General features: G+C 36.5%; 1 protein-coding gene across 4 annotated transcripts in view; it reads left to right on the top strand.

The window, feature by feature from the left end:
- The window catches only part of PRKD3 (protein kinase D3), an 86,968-nt gene that overhangs the window by 38,005 nt on the left and 27,468 nt on the right, over positions 1–21,495 (top strand). For all 4 annotated transcript variants that reach the window (XM_061432085.1, XM_061432084.1, XM_061432087.1 and 1 more), the window contains 7 exons: positions 2,423–2,561; positions 4,974–5,105; positions 5,892–6,049; positions 10,379–10,571; positions 13,625–13,702; positions 16,433–16,616; positions 18,988–19,111. In XM_061432085.1, the coding sequence (XP_061288069.1) occupies positions 2,423–2,561; positions 4,974–5,105; positions 5,892–6,049; positions 10,379–10,571; positions 13,625–13,702; positions 16,433–16,616; positions 18,988–19,111 (1,008 nt within the window). The remainder of the gene's footprint in view (positions 1–2,422; positions 2,562–4,973; positions 5,106–5,891; positions 6,050–10,378; positions 10,572–13,624; positions 13,703–16,432; positions 16,617–18,987; positions 19,112–21,495) is intronic.

Genomic DNA, 21,495 nt, shown 5'->3' with positions numbered 1-21,495 from the left:
TTTAGTTGTGGGGAGTTCTGATTTGGTCAAAACAGTATTAGTGATCCATATACTTTACCAAATATAGTTTCTAGGGGGAAGTGTTTCTTGTCTTGCTTCCTATCTTCTATATAATCCAGACCCCAATACCTCTCTCCTGACCCATAGCCTCTGCCTTCTGTAGGAGCTTGCTCTGTCTCTTCCTGTTCAGTCCCGGCTACTCAGGGCTGTCAGCATTATCCTTTTAAAATTGATCATGTTCGTGCCTTGCTCTGGCACCCCTTGTCTCTCCCACTTTGGGTATAGAATAACATGAACCACTGGTGTTTATTTGATCACAGTGCTGAGTGTTTTATAGTCGTCAAATAATTTAATTTTGATGAGAACCACTTAAAGCTAGTACTCCTGGGGACTTCACTGCAGGTCCAGTGGTTAAGACTCCATGCCTCCACTGCAAGAGGCACAGGTCCGATCCCTGGGAACTAAGATCCTGCATGCCATGTGGTGCACCAAAAAAAATAAAAGCTTGTAGTCTTACTATTCCTAACTCATAGACAAGAAACTGAGCTTTGAGAGGTTAAGCAGCTTATCTAAGGTGCTATAGTTTGTAGGTTGCAAAGCTTGAGAACCCAGCTCTGCAGATGCTGAGTTTCTCTGTGTGTATGGTCCATCTGGGGCTCCAGTGTACATTTTTGCCTTTTTTCTGTCCCTGTCCGCCGCCCACCGCCACCTCCACCTCATTCTCCAGTCGTCAGAGTCCACTTCCCTTCTGTCATTTACCTTCTACTTTCTCAGTGATGACCCTTTCGTTTTCACTTTCTGCCTTTGGAAATCTTGCTTCTCTTTTTATGATTCTGCTCAAATAGCACTCTTAAAGGGATAGTCTATCTTTTTTATTCCCTCTTCTAGGGTTTTTTCATTCTTGGCATTTCTCTTATGTTATATATTTGTTTTATTTCTCTTTCTACTAGGTTGTAAGCCCCTGGAAGGCAAAGACTGACTCTTAGCTTTACACACCATAGGACTGTACACTTAGAAGACATGTAAAAAAAAAATTGTGACTTTTTAAAATGAGTTTTATTCATACAAATATTTTGTTAGAGACTTTATAAGGATGGAATATGGAATCCTTTTGTTATTAATTCTTAAGAATTGTTGCAACTAAGGTTGTATTTTAGTTGCAGCTAAGTTTTACTCTCCATTAGATGTTTTCCAATTTAATAATTAAGTAAAATTTTAGTAAATTTAAAATTTAAGTTAAAATCTAATGAAAATAATTTTTGATTCTGTATTACTCTTTTCAATGGAAAATTCTTATGCTGTTAGATCTGTTTACAGCATGTTATGAAGTTTTAAAAATATCTGTAACTCAAATATTGAAAAGAGATATAGTATTATAAAAATTCCAAATATTTCTATACTTTATTAACTGAGGTTTCTTAAAATGCAAGTAAACTTTAAAATTTCTAATTAAGTCATTATTTTCAATTCCTAAAAATTTAACTTTTTCCCCCAGAATTGAGACCTTTTTAGAGATGTATATAAGAATTTTTAATGGGAAAATTAAGGCCATAAAGTAAGATGAACCAGGTTGGTATCTGCACCTAAAATATATGCCTTAAGATCCTTAATTGATGTAGAAGTGGGCTACAAGTTTGGCCTGGCCTTTTTCAATGGGCAAAGTAAACAGGAAAACCTGATTAGTTACATGATCAAACTGCTCATTACAAAACCAACTGGATGTGAACAAGGAAAAATCATCCAAGGTCAGGATATCTTATTTAGAGGATGCAGTGAGTTGACTCCATAAAGAAGATATTAAACTTGGTAAACCATCAAGATGTAAAAGTTAAGGGAAAGTATTACTCAAGCTAGATGAGCGTGGTGATTGAGCACAGGGAATATGGCTAGACTAAGAAACTCAACTTTTATTTATTTTTAATTAGCTTACGTTTAAATAACTACATGTGTCCATATTGAACAACAATATGGCTGGTAGTTGACTAGATGGGAAGCTCAGTTCTAAAGGACAGGAAAGACTGCTCATCTCTCAGTCTTTGTAAGAATAGCACTAAGTTGAAGATTGTATTCTTCATCAATAACTGAGTAAAGAAATTCTACACTTCTAAGAGACAAACGTCTCTAAGATATCAGTAATTCTTTATATTGCTTACTTTTATGTTTTTGAACTTGAGAATTAACCAAGATGCTTGAGCACATGGTTGATCTTATTTGGATATTAATAAAATTGTTAGCAAATAGTGTCTCCAGGAGATGATGAGGGACAGGGAAGCCTGGCATGCTGCAGTCCATGGGGTTGCAGAGAATTGGACACGACTCGATAACTAAACAACAACAACAAAAGTACATTTAAAATTATTTCATAAGATTGAGACATTTACTTACAAAATGAGTATACTGATATAGGACTGTTTTCCTACAGTTTCCAGAGTGTGGATTCTTTGGCATGTATGACAAAATTCTTCTTTTTCGCCATGATATGAACTCAGAAAATATTCTGCAGCTCATTACCTCAGCAGACGAAATACACGAAGGAGACCTAGTAGAAGTTGTTCTCTCAGGTAAGTAAATAGTTTCTTTTATTTTGTTGCCTTTTTTTTTTCCTCCCAAAGAGCCTTTTTTGGGGGGGGGGTGCTTCAATTAAATGCTATATTTAATTATACTTTGTAAATACTATAGTTGCTTACTTCTATGTTGAGCTTAAAGCTCAACATTCAGAAAACGAAGATCATGGCATCTGGTCCCATCACTTCATGGGAAATAGATGGGGGAAACAGTGGAAACAGTGTCAGACTTTATTTTTCTGGGCTCTAAAATCACTGCAGATGGTGACTGCAGCCATGAAATTAAAAGACGCTTACTCCTTGGAAGGAAAGTTAATGACCAACCTAGATAGCATAGTCAAAAGCAGAGACATTACTTTGCCAACAAAGGTCCGTCTAGTCAAGGCTATGGTTTTTCCTGTGGTCATGTATGGATGTGAGGGTTGGACTGTGAAGAAGGCTGAGCGCCGAAGAATTGATGCTTTTGAACTGTGGTGTTGGAGAAGACTCTTGAGAGTCCCTTGGACTGCAAGGAGATCCAACCAGTCCATTCTGAAGGAGATCAGCCCTGGGATTTCTTTGGAGGGAATGATGCTGAAGCTGAAACTCCAGTACTTTGGCCACCTCATGCAAAGAGTTTACTCATTGGAAAAGACTCTGATGCTGGGAGGGATTGGGGGCAGGAGGAGAAGGGGACGACAGAGGATGAGATGGCTGGATGGCATCACTGACTCGATGGACGTGAGTCTGAGTGAACTCCGGGAGTTGGTGATGGACAGGGAGGCCTGGCGTGCTGCGATTCACGGGGTCGCAAAGAGTCGGACACGACTGAGCGACTGAACTGACATGATTTTTACTTTCAGGAAGGTTACATCACAGATGAGAAAATAGGAAAATAAGAAAGAAAGTGTTAGTCGCTCAGTCGTGTCCAACTCATTGTGACCCCGTGACCATAGCCCACCAGGCTCCTCTGTTCATGGAATTCTCCAGGCAAGAACACTGGAGTAGGTTGCCATTTCCTTCTCCAGGGCACCTTCCCAACCCAAGGATCGAACCCAGGTCTCCCATATTGCAGGCAGGCTCTTTACCATCTGAGTCACCAGGGAAGCCCCCAGGAAAATAAGCCCTGAATTATTTAAAGTGTTACTAAGCTAAGGGAATTATCAGTTGAATTGGAAGAGGACCATATTCCTCTTTTGACTCAAAGAAATGAAACAATTACACTGAAATTCTGTTGCCTTTTCCCATTTCTGTGACGATTTGGAGAAGAAAATCAGAAGGAAAAAAAAGAAATAATGAAAATGTGGAAGAGGAAACTGCAATATTGGTTGATTCCATGACTTAAACAATGCTCCTTCGTTTCTTTTTCTTCGTGGACATTTTCTTATTCTCTGTTTTCCCCTCTCACCCATTCTTGCCATCCATTGTTCCTTAGCCCTGCTATTTCTTACCTCATCCGACAGCAGGTGGGCAGGATAGCTAGTGAGAAGTGGCAAGGAATAAAGAATGTGTATAGTAGGCCTGTAGAACTTGTGTTTGGCAGCAAAGGAAAGAGGGAGGGAGAGATGTAGAGGGAGGGAAAAAATAAAGAGATGGGAGAGAAGGAAAGGAAGAAAGGCCAGGCCTAGAGTCCAGCATTCTGCCACCATTTTTTTCCCTCTTCCCAGTTCGTCTTTGCAGTCTTGAGACTCTTTCTGATCACCACCTTTCCTTATTAGTCTCTAATCCTTACTGTTTATCTTCTCCACTACAACCCCAAATTCTGTACACATCCCAGTCCTTGTCTTCCTTTTCATTGTAGAGGGGCTTCACTCCCTGTCATCCCAGTGGTCATGCTCATATCTATTCCTTTTTTGCTCTGGAGCCTACATCAGCCCACAGGGATATCCATAGTGAGTTGCACGTGATGTTGAAAGGATGTCTGATGATGGATGCATCTGCTACTGTTGAGTTGCTCACAGAGGGGAAAAGAGTCTCTTTTTTATCCGCTGGGACTGTGGAGAACAGACAGAGTGTATCCTGGGATCCTAAATGAGGACTGAGTGCATTTCTCCCAGAAACATTGCTATAAGTTAATGTTAAGTTTTATAATTTTTTAAAATTTAGTGTTCTATTTCCCAGTACATTATAAGTTAAATAGTTTTTAACTAGCTAAAATAAATATGACAATCATTTGCAATCTAACTCCAAGAAAATGCTTTTGGAGGTCAAAATACGTACTTTTGGAGATCAAATTATTTAAATTTGTCAGCTTCTTAAAGTTCGAAAACCATGATGTTAAAGTCTTAAAATAATTTTTTATGGGTGAAAGATGAAAGTTTCAGAAAAAGAAATCTGTATACTTTGACATAAATGACTATGGTTGATGTTCTTAATCTTATCACAACTGCAAGTATAGGGTTTATTTGAATATTTTTCTTTTTTTTAAAGCTTTGGCCACAGTAGAAGACTTCCAGATTCGTCCGCATACTCTCTATGTGCATTCTTACAAAGCGCCTACTTTCTGTGATTACTGTGGTGAGATGCTGTGGGGATTGGTACGCCAGGGACTGAAATGTGAAGGTATGTGTTCTAAATTTTTGATAATTTGAAATAAGTTTTCACATTGACGTTCTTTAATCATCAATGAAAAAATAAGATCATTGGTCAGTGACTAGGTAGTACCCAAGGTTTGGAAGCAGAGCAGTCTGGTTGTTCTGTGTTAGAATTGCCAGGGGGGTAGGATGCAGGTGCACATCTGATTTGTCAGTAAACTTGTTCTGTAAAGGACCAGAGGGTACATACTGGTATTTTAAGTTTTTCTGGCCATGTGGTCTCAGTTGCAGTGGCTTAACTTTGCCGTTGCAGCATGAAAATAGCCATGGGCAGGTGGTAAACTGTGAGAATGCTGTGTTCCAAAAAATTATTTATGAGCTCTGAAATCTGAATTGCATGTAATTTTCACATGTCATAGTTCACAGTTTGCTGAAGTTATTTAAGCCAGTGGTTCTCAAACTTCACTATGTATCAGAATCACCTTGAGGATTTGCGGAAACATTACTTTGCAAGGCCCCATCCCCAAAGTTTCTGATTCAGTAGGTCTGAGGTGAAGCCCAATCATTTATTAGATTTCTAACAAATTCTTGGGTTCTGCCTTGAGGAGCACACTTGAAGAAACCACTGCTTTAGCTAACCTAACCTTTCTAAATAAACCTTTCTACACATTTCCTATTCTTAGCTTGTTATCTGTGTTCTTCATTAGCATAGCTACTGCTGCCAGAGAAAATAAAAGAAGCACCTTTTTTTTTATGTATGCACTTAGATGGTTAAGTTAAAAAAATTTTTTTTAACCTTTTAAAATATATTTAGGCTGTGGATTAAATTATCATAAACGATGTGCCTTCAAGATTCCAAATAACTGTAGTGGTGTAAGAAAGAGACGTCTCTCAAATGTATCCCTGCCAGGACCTGGCCTCTCAGTTCCAAGACTCCTGCAGACTGACTATGTAGCCCTTCCCACTGAAGAGGTATGTACTCTAAGATAATAGAGGGCATTTTTACCACTTATTCTTTATGTTTCTACAGTATATATGATGTCATCCTAAATCATAAGTTATATACTAAAGAACAGTAGCGTTCCTACACTTAAGAAACTTAAAATGTATCACTGTAAACAGGGCTTACCAGTAGCAATGAATTGCATGTTGTATAGTTTGAGATCACCTTATCACTTGAACCAGGAGATCAGTCTCCTGACCAGTATCCTGACTCCTGCTCTCCACACTGCACTACAGCTTAATAGTCAGCAACCAATTAGATTGCTCCCTTCAAGGAGACCTCTATATATTCTGCGTTTCCGACAATCTGTAGTATTCAGCATTCCCTGAACACATCCTTTCTCCCCACCCCCTACATTTGCTCTTGTTGATATTCTCCCCTACATTTGCTCTTGTTGATATCTATCCTACATGCTTTTTCTAGACTTACCTCAACAGCTACCTTACTTGATTTCCCTTTACCTAGAAGTTATTTTTCTGAATGCCATACCACTTTTCAAACCTCCTTGATGGTGTGTATAGCATTTTACCATAATATCACAGCATTTGTATACTAGATTGTCCTCAAGGAGTTTAACTATTTAGAGAAGACAGTATTCATGTCTGTCTTTGCCTCACCATGCCCAAGCTCCGTATCTTGTACTTTAGTGGGCGCTCAGCCATAAATGAATAAGTGTTTGAGTGACATCACTGATCTTTACGGTATTCCAGTGAGGTCTGTATACTGTGAGATAGCTGGCACTCAGAATTATCAAGTGACTTGACTAAAGTCACAGAAATTAGTAAGCAATTTTAGAATTTAACCCAGATCTGCTAATGTGTAAATCAAATGTAGTAGATTGGGGAAGAAAGAAATAACTGCCTTACTTATTTGGTACTACTTTAAATAACTTCCATCTGTAGATTACAGTCTTAATTTAGTTATTTCTGTAACCCCTTTGGCCTTCTATATATTAATGGCAAAATCAAGCCATTGGACTGCTGTCTTGACCGCTTCATCACAAGATTTTGCTAAATTGAGGAACTAAAATAGAAGCTTCTGAAATTCTTTCACAAAAATCCCACATTTCCATATTGCATAGCCCTACTATGACATTTTTAAAGTATAAGATGAGTGCTATAGCATTAGAACTGAGAATGAGGAGTTATTATAAATACATGCAAAAGTTTAGGGAAAGATTGATAATAGAAAAATTAATGCATTTTACACACAAGCTACACAGGGAAACTTGGCTCGAATTGGGGACTGTAGAATGAACATATGTTGTTTTAAGAACCCCACAAATGGTACTGGTTTGTCAGCCATACCCACTGAGTATTACAAGATTAGGAAATAACAGGACCGAGCAGATGAATAAGGTATTCAGTTTTAATTTATTCATTTATATTTTACCCGGAAGATGAAAATTCTTTACAGAAGTATAAGGAGAGTGACGTGTTTGAATTGGATAGATTGTGCAGAGTGTTTTAGAACAAGTAGAAACTGTAGTAAAGAATACCATCTCAAAAATGAAGGTACATTCAGTAAGAAGAGCTGAGAGCTCATGGAGGAAAATCAGAGGGGAGGAAGAGTGGTAAAAGCGGACAGTCTAAAGGAGTAGAGGAAACAGTGAAGAGATGGGAGCGCCCGAGACTGAACCAGGTTTAGAGAAGAACTCACTCTAAGTGGCTGCAGGAAGTGCCTTGTAACTTGTCAGATGCCAGTCTTCATGCTGGGATGCTTTACTTATCTTTTCTTGTGTAATCCGCACCACAATCCTGGCAGGCATGTAGCTGTTGTCTTGATTTCATAGATAAAGCATGAGGAAGAAAAGTTTCTAAGGAGTCAAAATATTAAACTTCACTGACTACTGACATAAGAGAGGCCAGTTTGGAATAGAAGCCTTTGAATCTGACCCTTGGGTTGTCATGTAATAAGGCAGTTTCTGTCATTGTCTGAAATCACTTTGTAAAGGGAATCAAGTAAAGAGGTGGAGAGGCAGAAGAAAATAGACTGTTCATTGAATTTGGTTAAAATGAAACCACCAGGTTTAGAGAAACCAATGTTGAGTGATGGCTGTTTGGAGATGAGAGAGATTAACGTTCATCTCAGTGCATTTGGGAGAAACTTTTTTTTTTCCTGCCCCACTGCGTGACTTGTAGAATTTTAGTTCCCTGACCAGGGATCAAACCTGCACCCTTGGCTATGAAAGCATAAAGTCCTAAGCACTGGACCACCAGGGCGTTCCCCATTTGGGAAAATTTCTGCAGGAACAGTACAGAATCAAGGTAGAAAGAAATTCTTGATTCTTAAGTGTGCATATTAAAAGTGGAGATATTTCTTTCACTGAAAAATGTTCCAAAGTCAAATATATATAATTGGGGAGTTGCCCCCTTTAAATTTTTTATATCACCTTTATTATTTTATATGATTGAGAGTTGGCAATATTGTTATGAAGTTTTTATGAGCAATTCAGCCAAAATTAGTTTAAACACACATTGTGGAAATAATTAGATTACTTTCAGAAAATTTCTGTCTACACATCAATAAGAAAGAAAGGAAAATTTAAGCTAATAAGTGATTTGTAAAGAGGGCCATTAAAGCAATGTAAGAAAAGAGCTTCTGCTCTAGTTACTCTCACTGGTCCCGTTTTAGCCAAGTGCTCTAGGTAATTCTACCAGCATTCTCCGTCCTCCAAATTCTGATTAAGTCTATTGTACCTTTCTTGCCTTCTTCACTCAGTAGATGGTAAACCACTGTTATTGGCTAGATTGCAGTCTGCTCAAGGGTGTTGAGACGGGGAAAAGGTTAAGAATCACTGTACTGCTAAGTAGAAGACCCAGGTGTAACTCAGGTCAGTCCACGTGTTTGTTTTAAGCTTGAGACATAGACTAAGTGGTTGAAGCAGAGCAAGAGAAATACAGTGTTGAGTCACCACTAGACTGGGGGCCCAGGGATAAGCAAAAGCTGAAGGCATCCGTTTCTGGTTCCTGCTGGCTGCTTTATCAGCTTTGAGGAATCACTTCAGTGTTCCTTTTGCTGACGGTGCTCTGTACGTGGAGGAGGGTTGGGCCAGACTAGAGCAGGACACCTTAGACAGCTGAAGTCTGCAAGTTTGGTTTGGGTTTTAACATTCTTTTTGTACTTTTCTTAAATTGCTTCATAATTTGCTTTAGAACGTTTCTGGCTACACATTATTGAAAAACTATCGAGCAGAGGCTGTATTTGTGTTGTTTTTATAGTGCTTTCCTCCAGTGGTCAGTCCTTTTCTTTTTTACTTCCTCCTACTTCCTTCAGAAAAAAAGCCCTTTATTTTCTTCTCTCATTTCTCCTGTACACTTCTCTGTCTTTTGATTGCTTTTGGCTTCTGTTGGTTGAACATATCAATGTACAGGGACTCAATTCTAAGTTACCCACATTACTGGTTATAGAAGGCAGTCCTGGCTGTGACGAGGCAAGCAGCTACAGCAAGGTCTGCGGTGCATCTAGAAGGCAGTTAGGTATCTGGATTTTGTCCTTGAGAATAAGGACCATATTCATTTTCATATTTCTAATACATAGTAAAGGACAGTCAATGAATGTTGAATGAATATGATGGGCTATATTGATCTGACCTGGAATTAAATTGATTGTTTCCTTGGTATACATAAAAAGGGTCATAGTTTAAAAATCCATTTATCCCTCAAATGGCACAAAAATTTTTAACCAACGTCTTCTTTAATTTTCCTTTTTGCTCACCTGAGAGGGAAAAAACCAAATAACTGAAATATACTTAAAATATCAAGGAACTTCTTAAAGCATTATTACTAAGGGTAAAGTTGTTTTAATTTACATCTGCCATTATTAATGAAAGATTTTTACATACTTATTTTAGTATTTATTGAAATAGATTTTAAAAACCAAGACTTGTTTCAAAATATTTTCAGACGTTGTGTTCAGTAGCTCAACATGAGCAGCACTAACCCTTCTAAATTTACTTAATTTTCCTGTAATTAATTTCTTGGTAAGGAATTTGAACGTTATAAACTCATTTTAAGGTTTTGTTTTTTATTTGTGAAATGTCATATGTGCCTGGCAAATAATAATTAATCAATGGATACATATCTGTGAGGATGAAAATACCTTGCATAAATAATAGCAAAAAAATTCTACACTTTTCTTTTTCAAGGGTTGGTAAGTTAAGCTTCCAAGGGAAACTGCTGAGATCCACATTTTTTTATTTGTGGCTTTAGTGTTTGAAATAAATGACTTGTCAAAACCTGAACTGAAGACTTTGTTTTTAATGTTGACTTACACTATGGAAATTGCTTATGTTTTAGTCACATGTTCACCAAGAACCTAGTAAGAGAATTCCTTCTTGGAGTGGTCGCCCAATCTGGATGGAAAAGATGGTCATGTGCAGGGTGAAAGTCCCACACACGTTTGCTGTTCACTCATACACCCGTCCCACGATATGTCAGTACTGCAAGCGGTTACTGAAAGGCCTCTTTCGCCAGGGAATGCAGTGTAAAGGTAGGATTGCATGATTTTCTGAAGTAAAATTCATATTTGTTTTTGTTAGCAAATACAACATAAAATACTTTTTACTTCAGAAGCCTTAAGCAAATAAATTGGTCTCATAGTTAAGAAAGAAATACGCATATATGTGTATCTATTAACGATAACTAGTATCTGCAACATGTGTATTCTGTACCAGGAGCTATGCTAAAGAAAAATTAGAGTGTAAACAGAAAAACTAGAATTTGAATCTGTGAGATGTGGCTGCTTAACAATTGTCAATATGGAACCATTAATGAGCAGGTAAGCTAATATTTGAGCTTAAGTCTTTCTGATTCCAGAGCCAGACACTACCCAAAATATAAAATAATGCCCTCCTTTTTCCATTAAATGGAATCACCGACTTGATGGACATGAGTGAGCAAGCTCTGGGAGTTGGTGATGGACAGGAGGCCTGGCATGCTGCAGTCCATGGCGTCACAAAGAGCTGGACACGACTGAGTGACTGAACTGAACTTTCCTTTAAGTATTCATACACACACACACACAGCAACATGTTACAAGAGTTTTATTTTTGCTTTAATTATGGGGCTGTGAGAGCTGTACCAAAATTGTCATTCTAAACAATCACACTGAAACAGGCAGAAATAGTAGAAGCTACTGGAATTATTATGGGGACCATCTATATTTAGATACTAACCCAAAACACTGTCATAGAATTCCAAAAACATCTCTAATGAACTATGTTTTTAATAGAGTAATGGTTTCCTGTAGTTATATAATGTTTTAATGCTTTTAAAAGATGCTTTTATCTTTTTGTCTCGCGTCTTCTCAACAGTGCTGCACAACTATGTGAAAACCAAAATAGAGATATTAAATGTGTTATTAGGCATTGAGCCAAGATAAGATATAGGTAATCTGTCTATAATCTTATGTACTTATTTTTCATGTGATTACTGTAATTATCATTACTTCTTGATACCATACTTTTTATGTAAAAGTATTTGTGGAATTGAATTACCTAGTTTTATCTAGGTAAAACATTGGAATTGAGATCTTTGCAACAATAAGTTCTGTTTTCAGTGTTGAATTAAATAATTTATGTATAAATTTATAAGTATATAAGAAAATTTTTTTAGCAATATTTCACTACATACATAGAGAATACATTGTACATTTGTTGCCTATATTTAATAACCATCAGGCAAGCTTAATTAAATGTTGAAATTTTATTTCAACAGCTTACTTTTGAATATGAGTTAATATATAAATTAATACTTTAAATATCAACACTAAAGTGTACTGGCAAGCAGCCACTAAAGAATGTTTTGGGAAAGAACATTAAGAACAGATGTACAAATTCTAGCCAGCAGATAATCTTAGTAAAGGTAGTAAATATGCCGTTCTGCTGAGTAGAACAGAAACATTCTAAAACCACATGCAAAAAAGCACAGTACTTTTTAAAAGAATAAAATATGGAAGTAGATTAATGAATTTTGAAATAAAATCAATTAACTATGTGACTGGCTTAGTAGTTTAACTTCTTAGAGCTCTAAAAGAATAATGTTTTTTGCTTATATTGGTTCAGAAAGTATCAAAAAGTCATAATTTATTCAGTAATCCCTGTATTTTTACTTCAAAAGTAAAATAGACATTTTCATTCACTTGTTAAGCTAAGAAAAAAAATAGTTAAGATAAAACAGTTATGCAGAATCATTTGAGAAAAATGTACAATTCTAAGAGCAATTAATTTATTTATTCATCTGTTTTCCACTTTGTTATATTAAAATTTCAGGGCAGCTTATATAAGCACATATAGGATAAAAGAAAACATAAATAAATTAATAAAAAACATGGGCAGGAATATAGAGAAGTGTAAATGACTGTCATTAGAACTACGTACTTGCTGCATATGGGTGGTAAACTTGGCTTTACATTTCAGAGGGAAAGGGAAACCTTGTTATTTTCACAATTTGCAAACTTCATGAGATAAAAAACATTTAAATGTATGCCAGTGTTAATATTAGTTCATGTGAATTTTCCTAGGGCCTCACCTTTTTAAAGACATTACGTAATGCAGGTTTTCTCATCCACCAAATTATTATTTCATAGAGCTTTTTCTTATAATGACCTTTCTGTATTCTATTGGCATGATACCAAGAGTTTTCTTCAGTTATAGAAGTTACAAAATTATTCTAAATCAGGACTTGAAATTATTTTTACCCTTTTATTGTTGGTAGAATTATTTTGAAGGTGGTGTTAGATAGTAGTTATAGCAGTGGGTTTCAGTTTTAATGTTAATTAACTAAAGAAGTCATTAAAGTACCCGTTTCTCAACCTCACTCCCAGAGCTGCTGACGTAGTAGGTTAGGGGTGGGGCCCAAACAAGATCGGGCATCTCAGAAGATGCTGATGTTCCGGGCCTGGTGACCACAATTTGAGAACCATGAGTTACACAGTAGTATTGAACAGCTTGGACGTCACTGACACTCATCTGCAGTACAATCAGCTCTGAGGTTCTTGCAGGCTGAAGAGAGCCATTATATACTACAGGTGGGGGACCTTATGCGTGAGAAGCTCAGTCCTTTCTTGCAAGGTTGTCTGGGAAAGCTCTTACTAATTCCTAATAAATGGTGTAGCATTGCAATTTCTTTTCTGCGTATGTACCAGGTCCTGATAATTAGGAATTGAAAGTAACTGCCTGACATATGTTGGAAAGGGATTTAATCAGCCTGAGAAATTCTTTAAGGGGGATATAGAAAGAAGAATGCGACGTAAGGGAGGGAAGCATGGATCTGCAGCATTTTGGCAAAGTGTTAAACAAGTGGTATAAATTTAATTTTACAGATAAAGAGACTGAATGATCCCTGAGGGATTAACCAACTATTAAGAGATGGTATCAGAATATGAAACCAGACCTTTTAAGACCTGAGTTCTTGTAGAGGAAATCTTTATTATTTCATCATCATTATTAATAATACTGTATGTGTGAGTAAAGAAAGTCTTTAACCATATCTGATACTGCCTGACTTTTTACATAAATTAATAAGATGAATATTTTGTTTTAGATTGTAAATTCAACTGCCATAAGCGATGTGCATCTAAAGTACCGAGAGACTGCCTTGGAGAGGTTACTTTCAATGGAGGTGAAAGTCTTTTTCTTAATTTCCAGAAAAGATCACAATTCTTTTGTGTATTATCTTTATATAAGGTTATATTTGCATATTTTATTTTGTTTACTTTGTTCCTTTGACTTTTTTCTGATTTAATAATCAAGCAAAATACAGATATCGCTAATAGTATACTTTTAATTATGCCTCTGGTCTCCTTTAACCACCTACCACTCTGTAGTCATATGTGGCAAATGATGCTGCATATTCTCATTTATCTTTAAACATAGCAAAACTTATTTTATAACCGTGCTGTTGTCCCTAGAACTATTGCATATTTCTAGTATTTATTAACTACTTAATGAAAGCCAGGCACTGTTGTAAACATTTTATATATATTGACATTTAAACCTAAGAACAACCTTTTGAGATAAGGACTTAGAGATGAGTAAACTTAGGCACAGAAACATTAAATAATTTGCCTAAGAGATACAACCAGTAGTGATAGAGTTGGGATTTGAATCTGTGTGGTCTGGCATCTAAGTTCATAGTCTTTAGAAGTCATTGTACTGTCTCACTTTCTCTTTTTCCATCAAATAATCACTTAGCTGAACATTCTTGCTTTTTTACCTTTTTTCCCCCTCTTTTCAAGATTATATCACTCAAAGTGATTACCTTTTTTGGAAGAAAGGAGTAAACTTGCAGCATAATTTTTCCTTAATATTACATGGCTGGTAAAAATTGAATATAAGTAGTTCTATAGGAAAGGCTTCCCTGGTGGCTCAGATGGTAAAGAATCTGCCTGCAGTGCAGGAGCCCTAGGTTCAAGCCTTAGGTTAGGAAGATTACCAGGAGAACAGATATAGGAGGAAAAGCATGAGGAGTGGAAATTAATCTCCTTAAGAGTTTAACATTTTCTCACGTGGTATGTTTTCTGTGGTTGCTGTTTAAGACCATTGACAGCGCATGATTGGTTTCTTCGTTTCAGTTGCACAGAATTAATACAGCTTTTCTACATGATTGAAGTCTTTTCTAGATTTAGCTGGTTCATGTATTTTTGTCCTTGTCTACCTTTTGACAAATGGATATGAAATACATTTATATTTATTTTAATGTTTATTTATCTCTTTCAGATATTTACTGTTTAATTAGGAGTTTTTTCCCTCTAAATTACTTGTTCACATGTTATATATTCTACTAATTCTTCGTCAGCTTCATTGAGATACGAGTTGTACACCATACAGTTCATACATTTAGTTTATTCCCAGTTATGCAGCCATCGCTACAGCCTAATTTTAGGACGTGTTCATCATCCTGAGAAGAACTCCATACCAATTAGTTGTCACGTCCCATCCACTTTTCCCTGCTAGCCCCTGGCAACCACTAAGTCAACTTTTATCTGTATCAGTTTGTCCCTTCTAGACATTTCATATAAATAGGATCATACAATGTGTAGTCTTTGTGACTAATTTCTCTCACTTAGCATAATGTTTTCAAGGTTCATCCATGTTGCATGTATCAATACTTCATTGTTTTTTTATTGATGAGTAGTATTCCTCTGCCTGAATGTTCCACACTTGATTCATCACCAGTCAGCCATGGTCCTTTGAGTTGTATCCATTTTGGAGCTATTATGAACAAGGCAGTACATTTGAGTACAATTGACTACATGTGTTTCCATTCCACTTGGGTAGATAGCCAGTAATGGAACTGTTGAGTCATATGGTAGCTCTGTTTAACATTTTGAGGACTGCCAAACTGTTTACCAAAGCAGCCATACCATTTTACATTCCCACCAGCAGTGTACGAGGAGTCTCATTTCTACGTATCCTTTCCACCACTTGTTAATTGTCTGTCATTTTGATTGTCACCATCCTAGTGAGTATGAAGTGTTGTCTCATTATGGTTTTGATGTGCATTTCCCAGATGGCTAACTGACATTGCGTATCTTTTTATGTACTTCTTGGTCATTTTTACATCTGCTTCAGAGCAGTATCTCTTCTGGTCCTTTGCCCATTTAACTAGGTTATTTATTTATCTTTTTATTATGGAGTTGTAAGAATTCTTTAGATATTCTGGATACAAGTCCCTTATTTGATACATGATTTGCAGATACTTTCTACCATTCTGTACACTGCCTTTTCACTTTCTTTGAGGTGTCATTTGTAGCAGAGAAGTTTTAAATTTTGATGAAGTCCAATATATTTGTTTTTTCTTGTCATTTAGGTTTTTGGTGGTATATCTAAGAAGGCTTTGCCTAACTCACAATCCCAAAGTTTACTCCTATGCTTTCTTCTAAGAGTGTTATAGATTATTTAGGTCTGTGATCTACTTTAAGTTAATTTTTGTAATTGATTTAAGGAAATCTTCCCAATTTTCTTTTTTCTTTTTTGCATATAAATATCCATTTCTCCTATGACCATACACTGAACAGAATGTTCTTTTTTCATTGTATTGTCTTAGACACTTGTGGAAAATGAGCTGACCAGGTCTATAATATAGTGGCTAACCTTTTACTTTGCTTCTAGTATCTTTTGTCATATCAAAATTTAAAACTCTGATGCAATCAAGTTAATTTTCTGCCTTATGATTTTTATACTTATATCATCCTAAGAAATATTTCTTTAACTTGAATCATAAAAATATTTTTCTGTAATTTCATTTAAGAATTTTAAAAATGGTTTTCACATTTGATATACTGTCTCTATTTAGGTATATTGATATTCCATTAATGTAAAATTCTGAATTCATTTAAAACTTTGCCAGAGCCATCTACTTTGGGAACAGATACAGATATACCAATGGATATTGACAGTAGTGACATGAACAGTGACGGTAGTCGGGGCTTGGATGACACAGAAGAACCATCTCCTCCAGAAGATAAAATGTTTTTCTTGGATCCATCTGATCTTGATGTGGAAAGAGACGAAGAAGCTGTTAAAACAATCAGGTAATGCGTGGGTATGGACTACAAGATATTTCCAAATGCAAGGTCAGTCCAGGAGTTCTGTTAAAAAATAACAAATCATATCTCTTTAAGTGGAACCTAGAAATGTAATTATAAAAAGAAATTTTTTTTTCTTGAAGTATAGTTGCTTTACAATGTCGTGTTAGTTTCTGCTGTACAGCAAAGTGAATCAGTTATACATAAACGTATATCCCTCTTTTTTTAGATTTCCTTCTCATTTAGATCACTATAGAGCATTGATTAGAGTTCCTTGTGCTCTACAGTAGGTTCTCATTAGTTATCTATTTCATATACAGTACTACATGCTTGTCGATCCCAATCTCCCAATTCCTTCCACCCCCTAAAATGTAATTTAAAATCAATTAAATTGTGGCTAATGCTTTTACATGTACCACATGTACATTTATTTTTCTGAAATAAATTATATTCCTCTTGCTGTCCACTCAAGATGAGAAGGTATGAGAATCCCGTTTTCTTAAAAAGAAAAATGCTTTATTTAAATACTGTATTTAAATACCTAGCTGTGTAGCAGTCTTTCACAAAGTGCCAGCATTGGACTTCAGGTAAAGCAACCAGTTTCTTTACACAGGCATATTAGCTAATGTTGCAAACCCCAGTAAGAATCTATACCTGAGAATGTTGTACAGAGATGATGGTGATGAATTTGGGGGCAGTTTTCATATTGCAATTCATCTATTAGCTCTTTGTAAAAATGCTCCTGGATTATGAGACTTATATATCCTCCTATATTTATAGAAATTCAGTTTTTTTAGATATAGCCTATAAGATATACTACTTTGTGATACAGTGTTAACATTTTAAGCAGGTTTTGTTTTTCATTGGCAGCAAATAGGTGTTTAGAGAAAATTCATCATATGTCAGTCTCATATGGCTGAGTCATTTATTCAGTTTGTCTTATCATTAAATTATAGCCAGTCCAGGTTCGATGCATGATACTGGATGCTTGGGGCTAGTGCACTGGGACGACCCAGAGGGATGGTATGGGGAGGGAGGAGGGAGGAGGGTTCAGGATGGGGAACACATGTATACCTGTGGCAGATTCATTTCGATATTTGGCAAAACTAATACAATTATGTAAAGTTTAAAAATAAAATTTAAAAAAAATAATAAATAAATTGTAGCTATTATTATCATTATCATTAACTAAATGTTTGCCCAAATTGGAGACTTAAGAAAACTAAGCTTGTTTCCTAATCATGGATACTTCACAGTTTAAGAGCAAGTATTTAACTGTTTGAGACTCAATTGAAAAACAATGTATTTTTCACACACTTCTGCCAAGGTGCTCTTTCTCTCCAGCTACACTGTTACTGATCTGTGTTTCAGTATTACCTGATGTGACTCATTTCATTATTTATTATTTTTACTTTCTTAATACCTGTAAATCATTTTTCTTTCAGTGTCTTCTGTAAGTAATTGTTGCTGACAACATGAATAATGGACTTTGATATTTGAATTTTGTCCTGTTATGAATTTATTAATTTGTCATGTTATCTAGGGTACGATTTCTAGTAGCAATCCCAAATGAGACCCTCTCCCAGGCTCCAGATTTGCCAACCGGAGAGGATTCTTTCTGCTCTGTTTATTGTTTTCGTATGTCCTGTGGCCCTCCAGAAATATTCATGACAAATAATGATGATTTACAGTATTGTTGTAGGAAGGGGGTGACCCCACTCCAGGGCCCCAAGAGCGGGCTCTTGTCTAACACTCGGAAAAGAACTGTCGGAGGAGACACGTGCTGACAAAGCAAGAGATTTTATTGGGAAAGGGCACCCGGGTGGAGAGCAGTAAAGGGAACCCAGGAGAACAGCTCTGCCATGTGGCTCGTAGTCTCAGATTTTATGGTGATGAGATTAGTTTCCAGGTTGTCTTTGGCCAATCATTCTGATTCAGAGTCCTTCCTGGTGCCACATGCATTGCTCAGCAAAGATGGATGCTAGCGAGAGGGATTCTGGGAAGTGGGTGGACACGTGGTGTCTCCTTTTGACCTTTCCCGAACTCTTTTGGTTGGCAGTGGCTTATTAGTTCCATATGCCTTACCAGGACCTCCTGTTGTAAAACAACTCATGCAAATGGTTACTAGAGAGCCTGGCCAGGGTGGGCGGTTTCAGTCAGTATGCTTCCCCTAACAGTATCATCTTTGTCTTTTATAAATTAACTGTGTATCATCATAACAGGATTAATTTATCTTTTTCTTCTTAAGCCATTGTCTTCGTAAGATATTTTGAAGAATTTTAGTTTAATTATCTTTAAAAGGGTTTGATTTTACTGTATTGATGATCTTTTAAGTTAACATTATAAATATTTGTCATAAATTTAAAATATTTTGTAGTCCATCAACGAGCAATAACATTCCGCTGATGAGGGTCGTCCAGTCCATCAAGCACACAAAGAGGAAGAGCAGCACAATGGTGAAGGAAGGGTGGATGGTCCATTACACCAGCAGGGACACCCTGGTCAGTAATCACAGGCATCTTATTATGGTAGTGAAACTCTGTTATGTGCTTTACTTCGTGCGTTTTTTAAGTCCAAATGAGAATGAGATATATATTAAGACATCATAGTACACCAGAACCATCTTTATATTTAGGATGTTAGGAATATTTAAAAGGTGGACTATTTAATGTACTATTTTTATAAATTGGTAGAACAGTACAGAGTCAAAGCAAGTCTGATGGTACACCACCAAATGCACAATCTCTGAAAGAAAGAATTGGTATTCCCTGGTGGCTTACATGGTTAAGAATCTGTCTGCAATGCAGGAGACCCAGGTTCAATCCGTGGGTCAGGAAGATCTCCTGGAAAAGGGAATGGCAACCCACTCCAGTATTCTTGCCTGGAGAATCCCATGGACAGAGGAGCCTGGTGGGTTACAGTCCATGGAGTCGAAAAGAGTCGAACACAACTAAGCGACTTTCACTTCACAAACTTCTGCTCTGCAAAAGACAGTATTAAAAGATTGAGATGACAAGCCACAGACTTGGAAGAAATATTTACAGAAAAGATATCTGTAAAAGACTATTCTCCAAAATATACAAAGAACTCTTAAAATTCAACAGTAAGAAAACTTAATAACCTGATTAAACAATGTGCTGAAGACCTTAACATGTACCTCACCAAAGAAGATACCTAGATAGCACATAAGCATATGAAATGATGCGCCACATCTTATGTCATAGGGCAAATGCAAATTAAACAGTGAGATACTGCTGCCCATCTGTTAGAACAGCCAAAATCATAAACACTGAGAACACCAAATTCTGACAAGATGTAGAGCAACGAGAGCTTTCTTTGATTGCTGGTAGGAATGCAAAATGGTATTGCTAACATTTGAAGACAGTTTAGTAGTTTCATGCAAACCTAAAATGCTTTTACCAGATGATCTAGCAGTCGTACTCTTTGCTGTTTACCCAAAGGAAATAAAAACTTACATTCACATGGAAACCTGCATATGGATATTTATAATGGGTTTATTCATAATTGCCAAAAACCTGGAAATAATAGATCTCCTTCAGTAGGTAAATGGGTAAACAAACTGTTCTAAAGACAGTGGAATGTTATTCAGCACTAAAAAGCAATGAGCTGTTAAGCCATGAAAAGACTTGGAGCAATCTTAAGTCTATATTGCTACATGAAAGAAACCAATGTAGGAAGATTACATACTATATGCTTCCAACTATATTATTTTCCAGAAAAGGCAGACCTGTGGAGGGTACAGGGTGGGGACAAGTAGGAATGAATAGGTAGAACACAGAACTTTTAGGGCAGTGAAAATACTCTATGTAATACCGCAATGATAGGTACTTGTCATTATGCATTTGTCCAAACGCATAGAATGCACAGCACCAAGAGTGAGCTGAGTTATATAACCTATGGACGTTTATGATTATGATGTGTCAAATGTAGGTTCACCAGTTGTAACCATTGTACCACTCTGTTAAGGGTGTTGATGATGGGGTCTGGGGTTATACATGCCTAGGGACAGGAAGTATATATGGGAAATTTCTGCCCCTTCCCCTTAATTTGCGATGAACCTTAAATGGTTCCCAAAAAGTAAAGTATTAATTTTAAAAAATTGTTTATAGACACATGTTTAAAAAACAAATGCTGTATACTAATTGAATAGCCAAAGCAGTCTTGAGAAAGAATGGAGCTGGAGGAATCAACCTTCCTGACTTCAGATTATACTACAAAGCTGCAGTCATCAAGATGATATGGTACTGGCACAAAAACAGAAATATAGACCAATGGAACAAGATAGAAAGCCCAGAAATAAACCCATGCACCTGTGGGTACTTTATTTTTGACAGAGGAGGCAAATATATACAATGGGGCAAAGACAGCCTCTTCGATAAATGGTGCTGGGAAAACTGGACAGCTACATGTAAAAGAATGAAATTAGAACACTTCCAAACACCATACACAAAGATAAACTCAAAATGGATTAAAGACCTAAATGTAAGACCAGAAACTATAAAACTCTTAGAGGAAAACATAGGCAGAACACTCGATGACCTAAAGCAAGATCCTCTATGACCCACCCCTAGAGTAATGGAAATAAAAGTAAACAAGTGGGACCTGATTAAACTTCAAAGCTTTTGCACAGCAAAGGTAACTATAAGCAAGGTGAAAAGACATCCCTCAGAACGGGAGAAAATAATAGCAAATGAAACAACTGACAAGGATTAATTTCCAGAATATACAAGCAGCTCATACAACTCAGTACCAGAAAAACAAACAACCCAATCAAAAAGTGGGGGAAAGACCTAAACAGACATTTCTCCAAAGAAGATATACAGATAGCTAACAAACACATGAAAAGATGCTCAACATCACTCAT

This window comes from Bos javanicus, chromosome 11 (genome assembly GCF_032452875.1).
Source record: "Bos javanicus breed banteng chromosome 11, ARS-OSU_banteng_1.0, whole genome shotgun sequence".
NCBI lineage: Eukaryota > Metazoa > Chordata > Mammalia > Artiodactyla > Bovidae > Bos > Bos javanicus.
The sequence above is the reverse complement of the archived record's forward strand: the minus strand, read 5'-3'. Positions and strand labels throughout refer to the sequence as shown.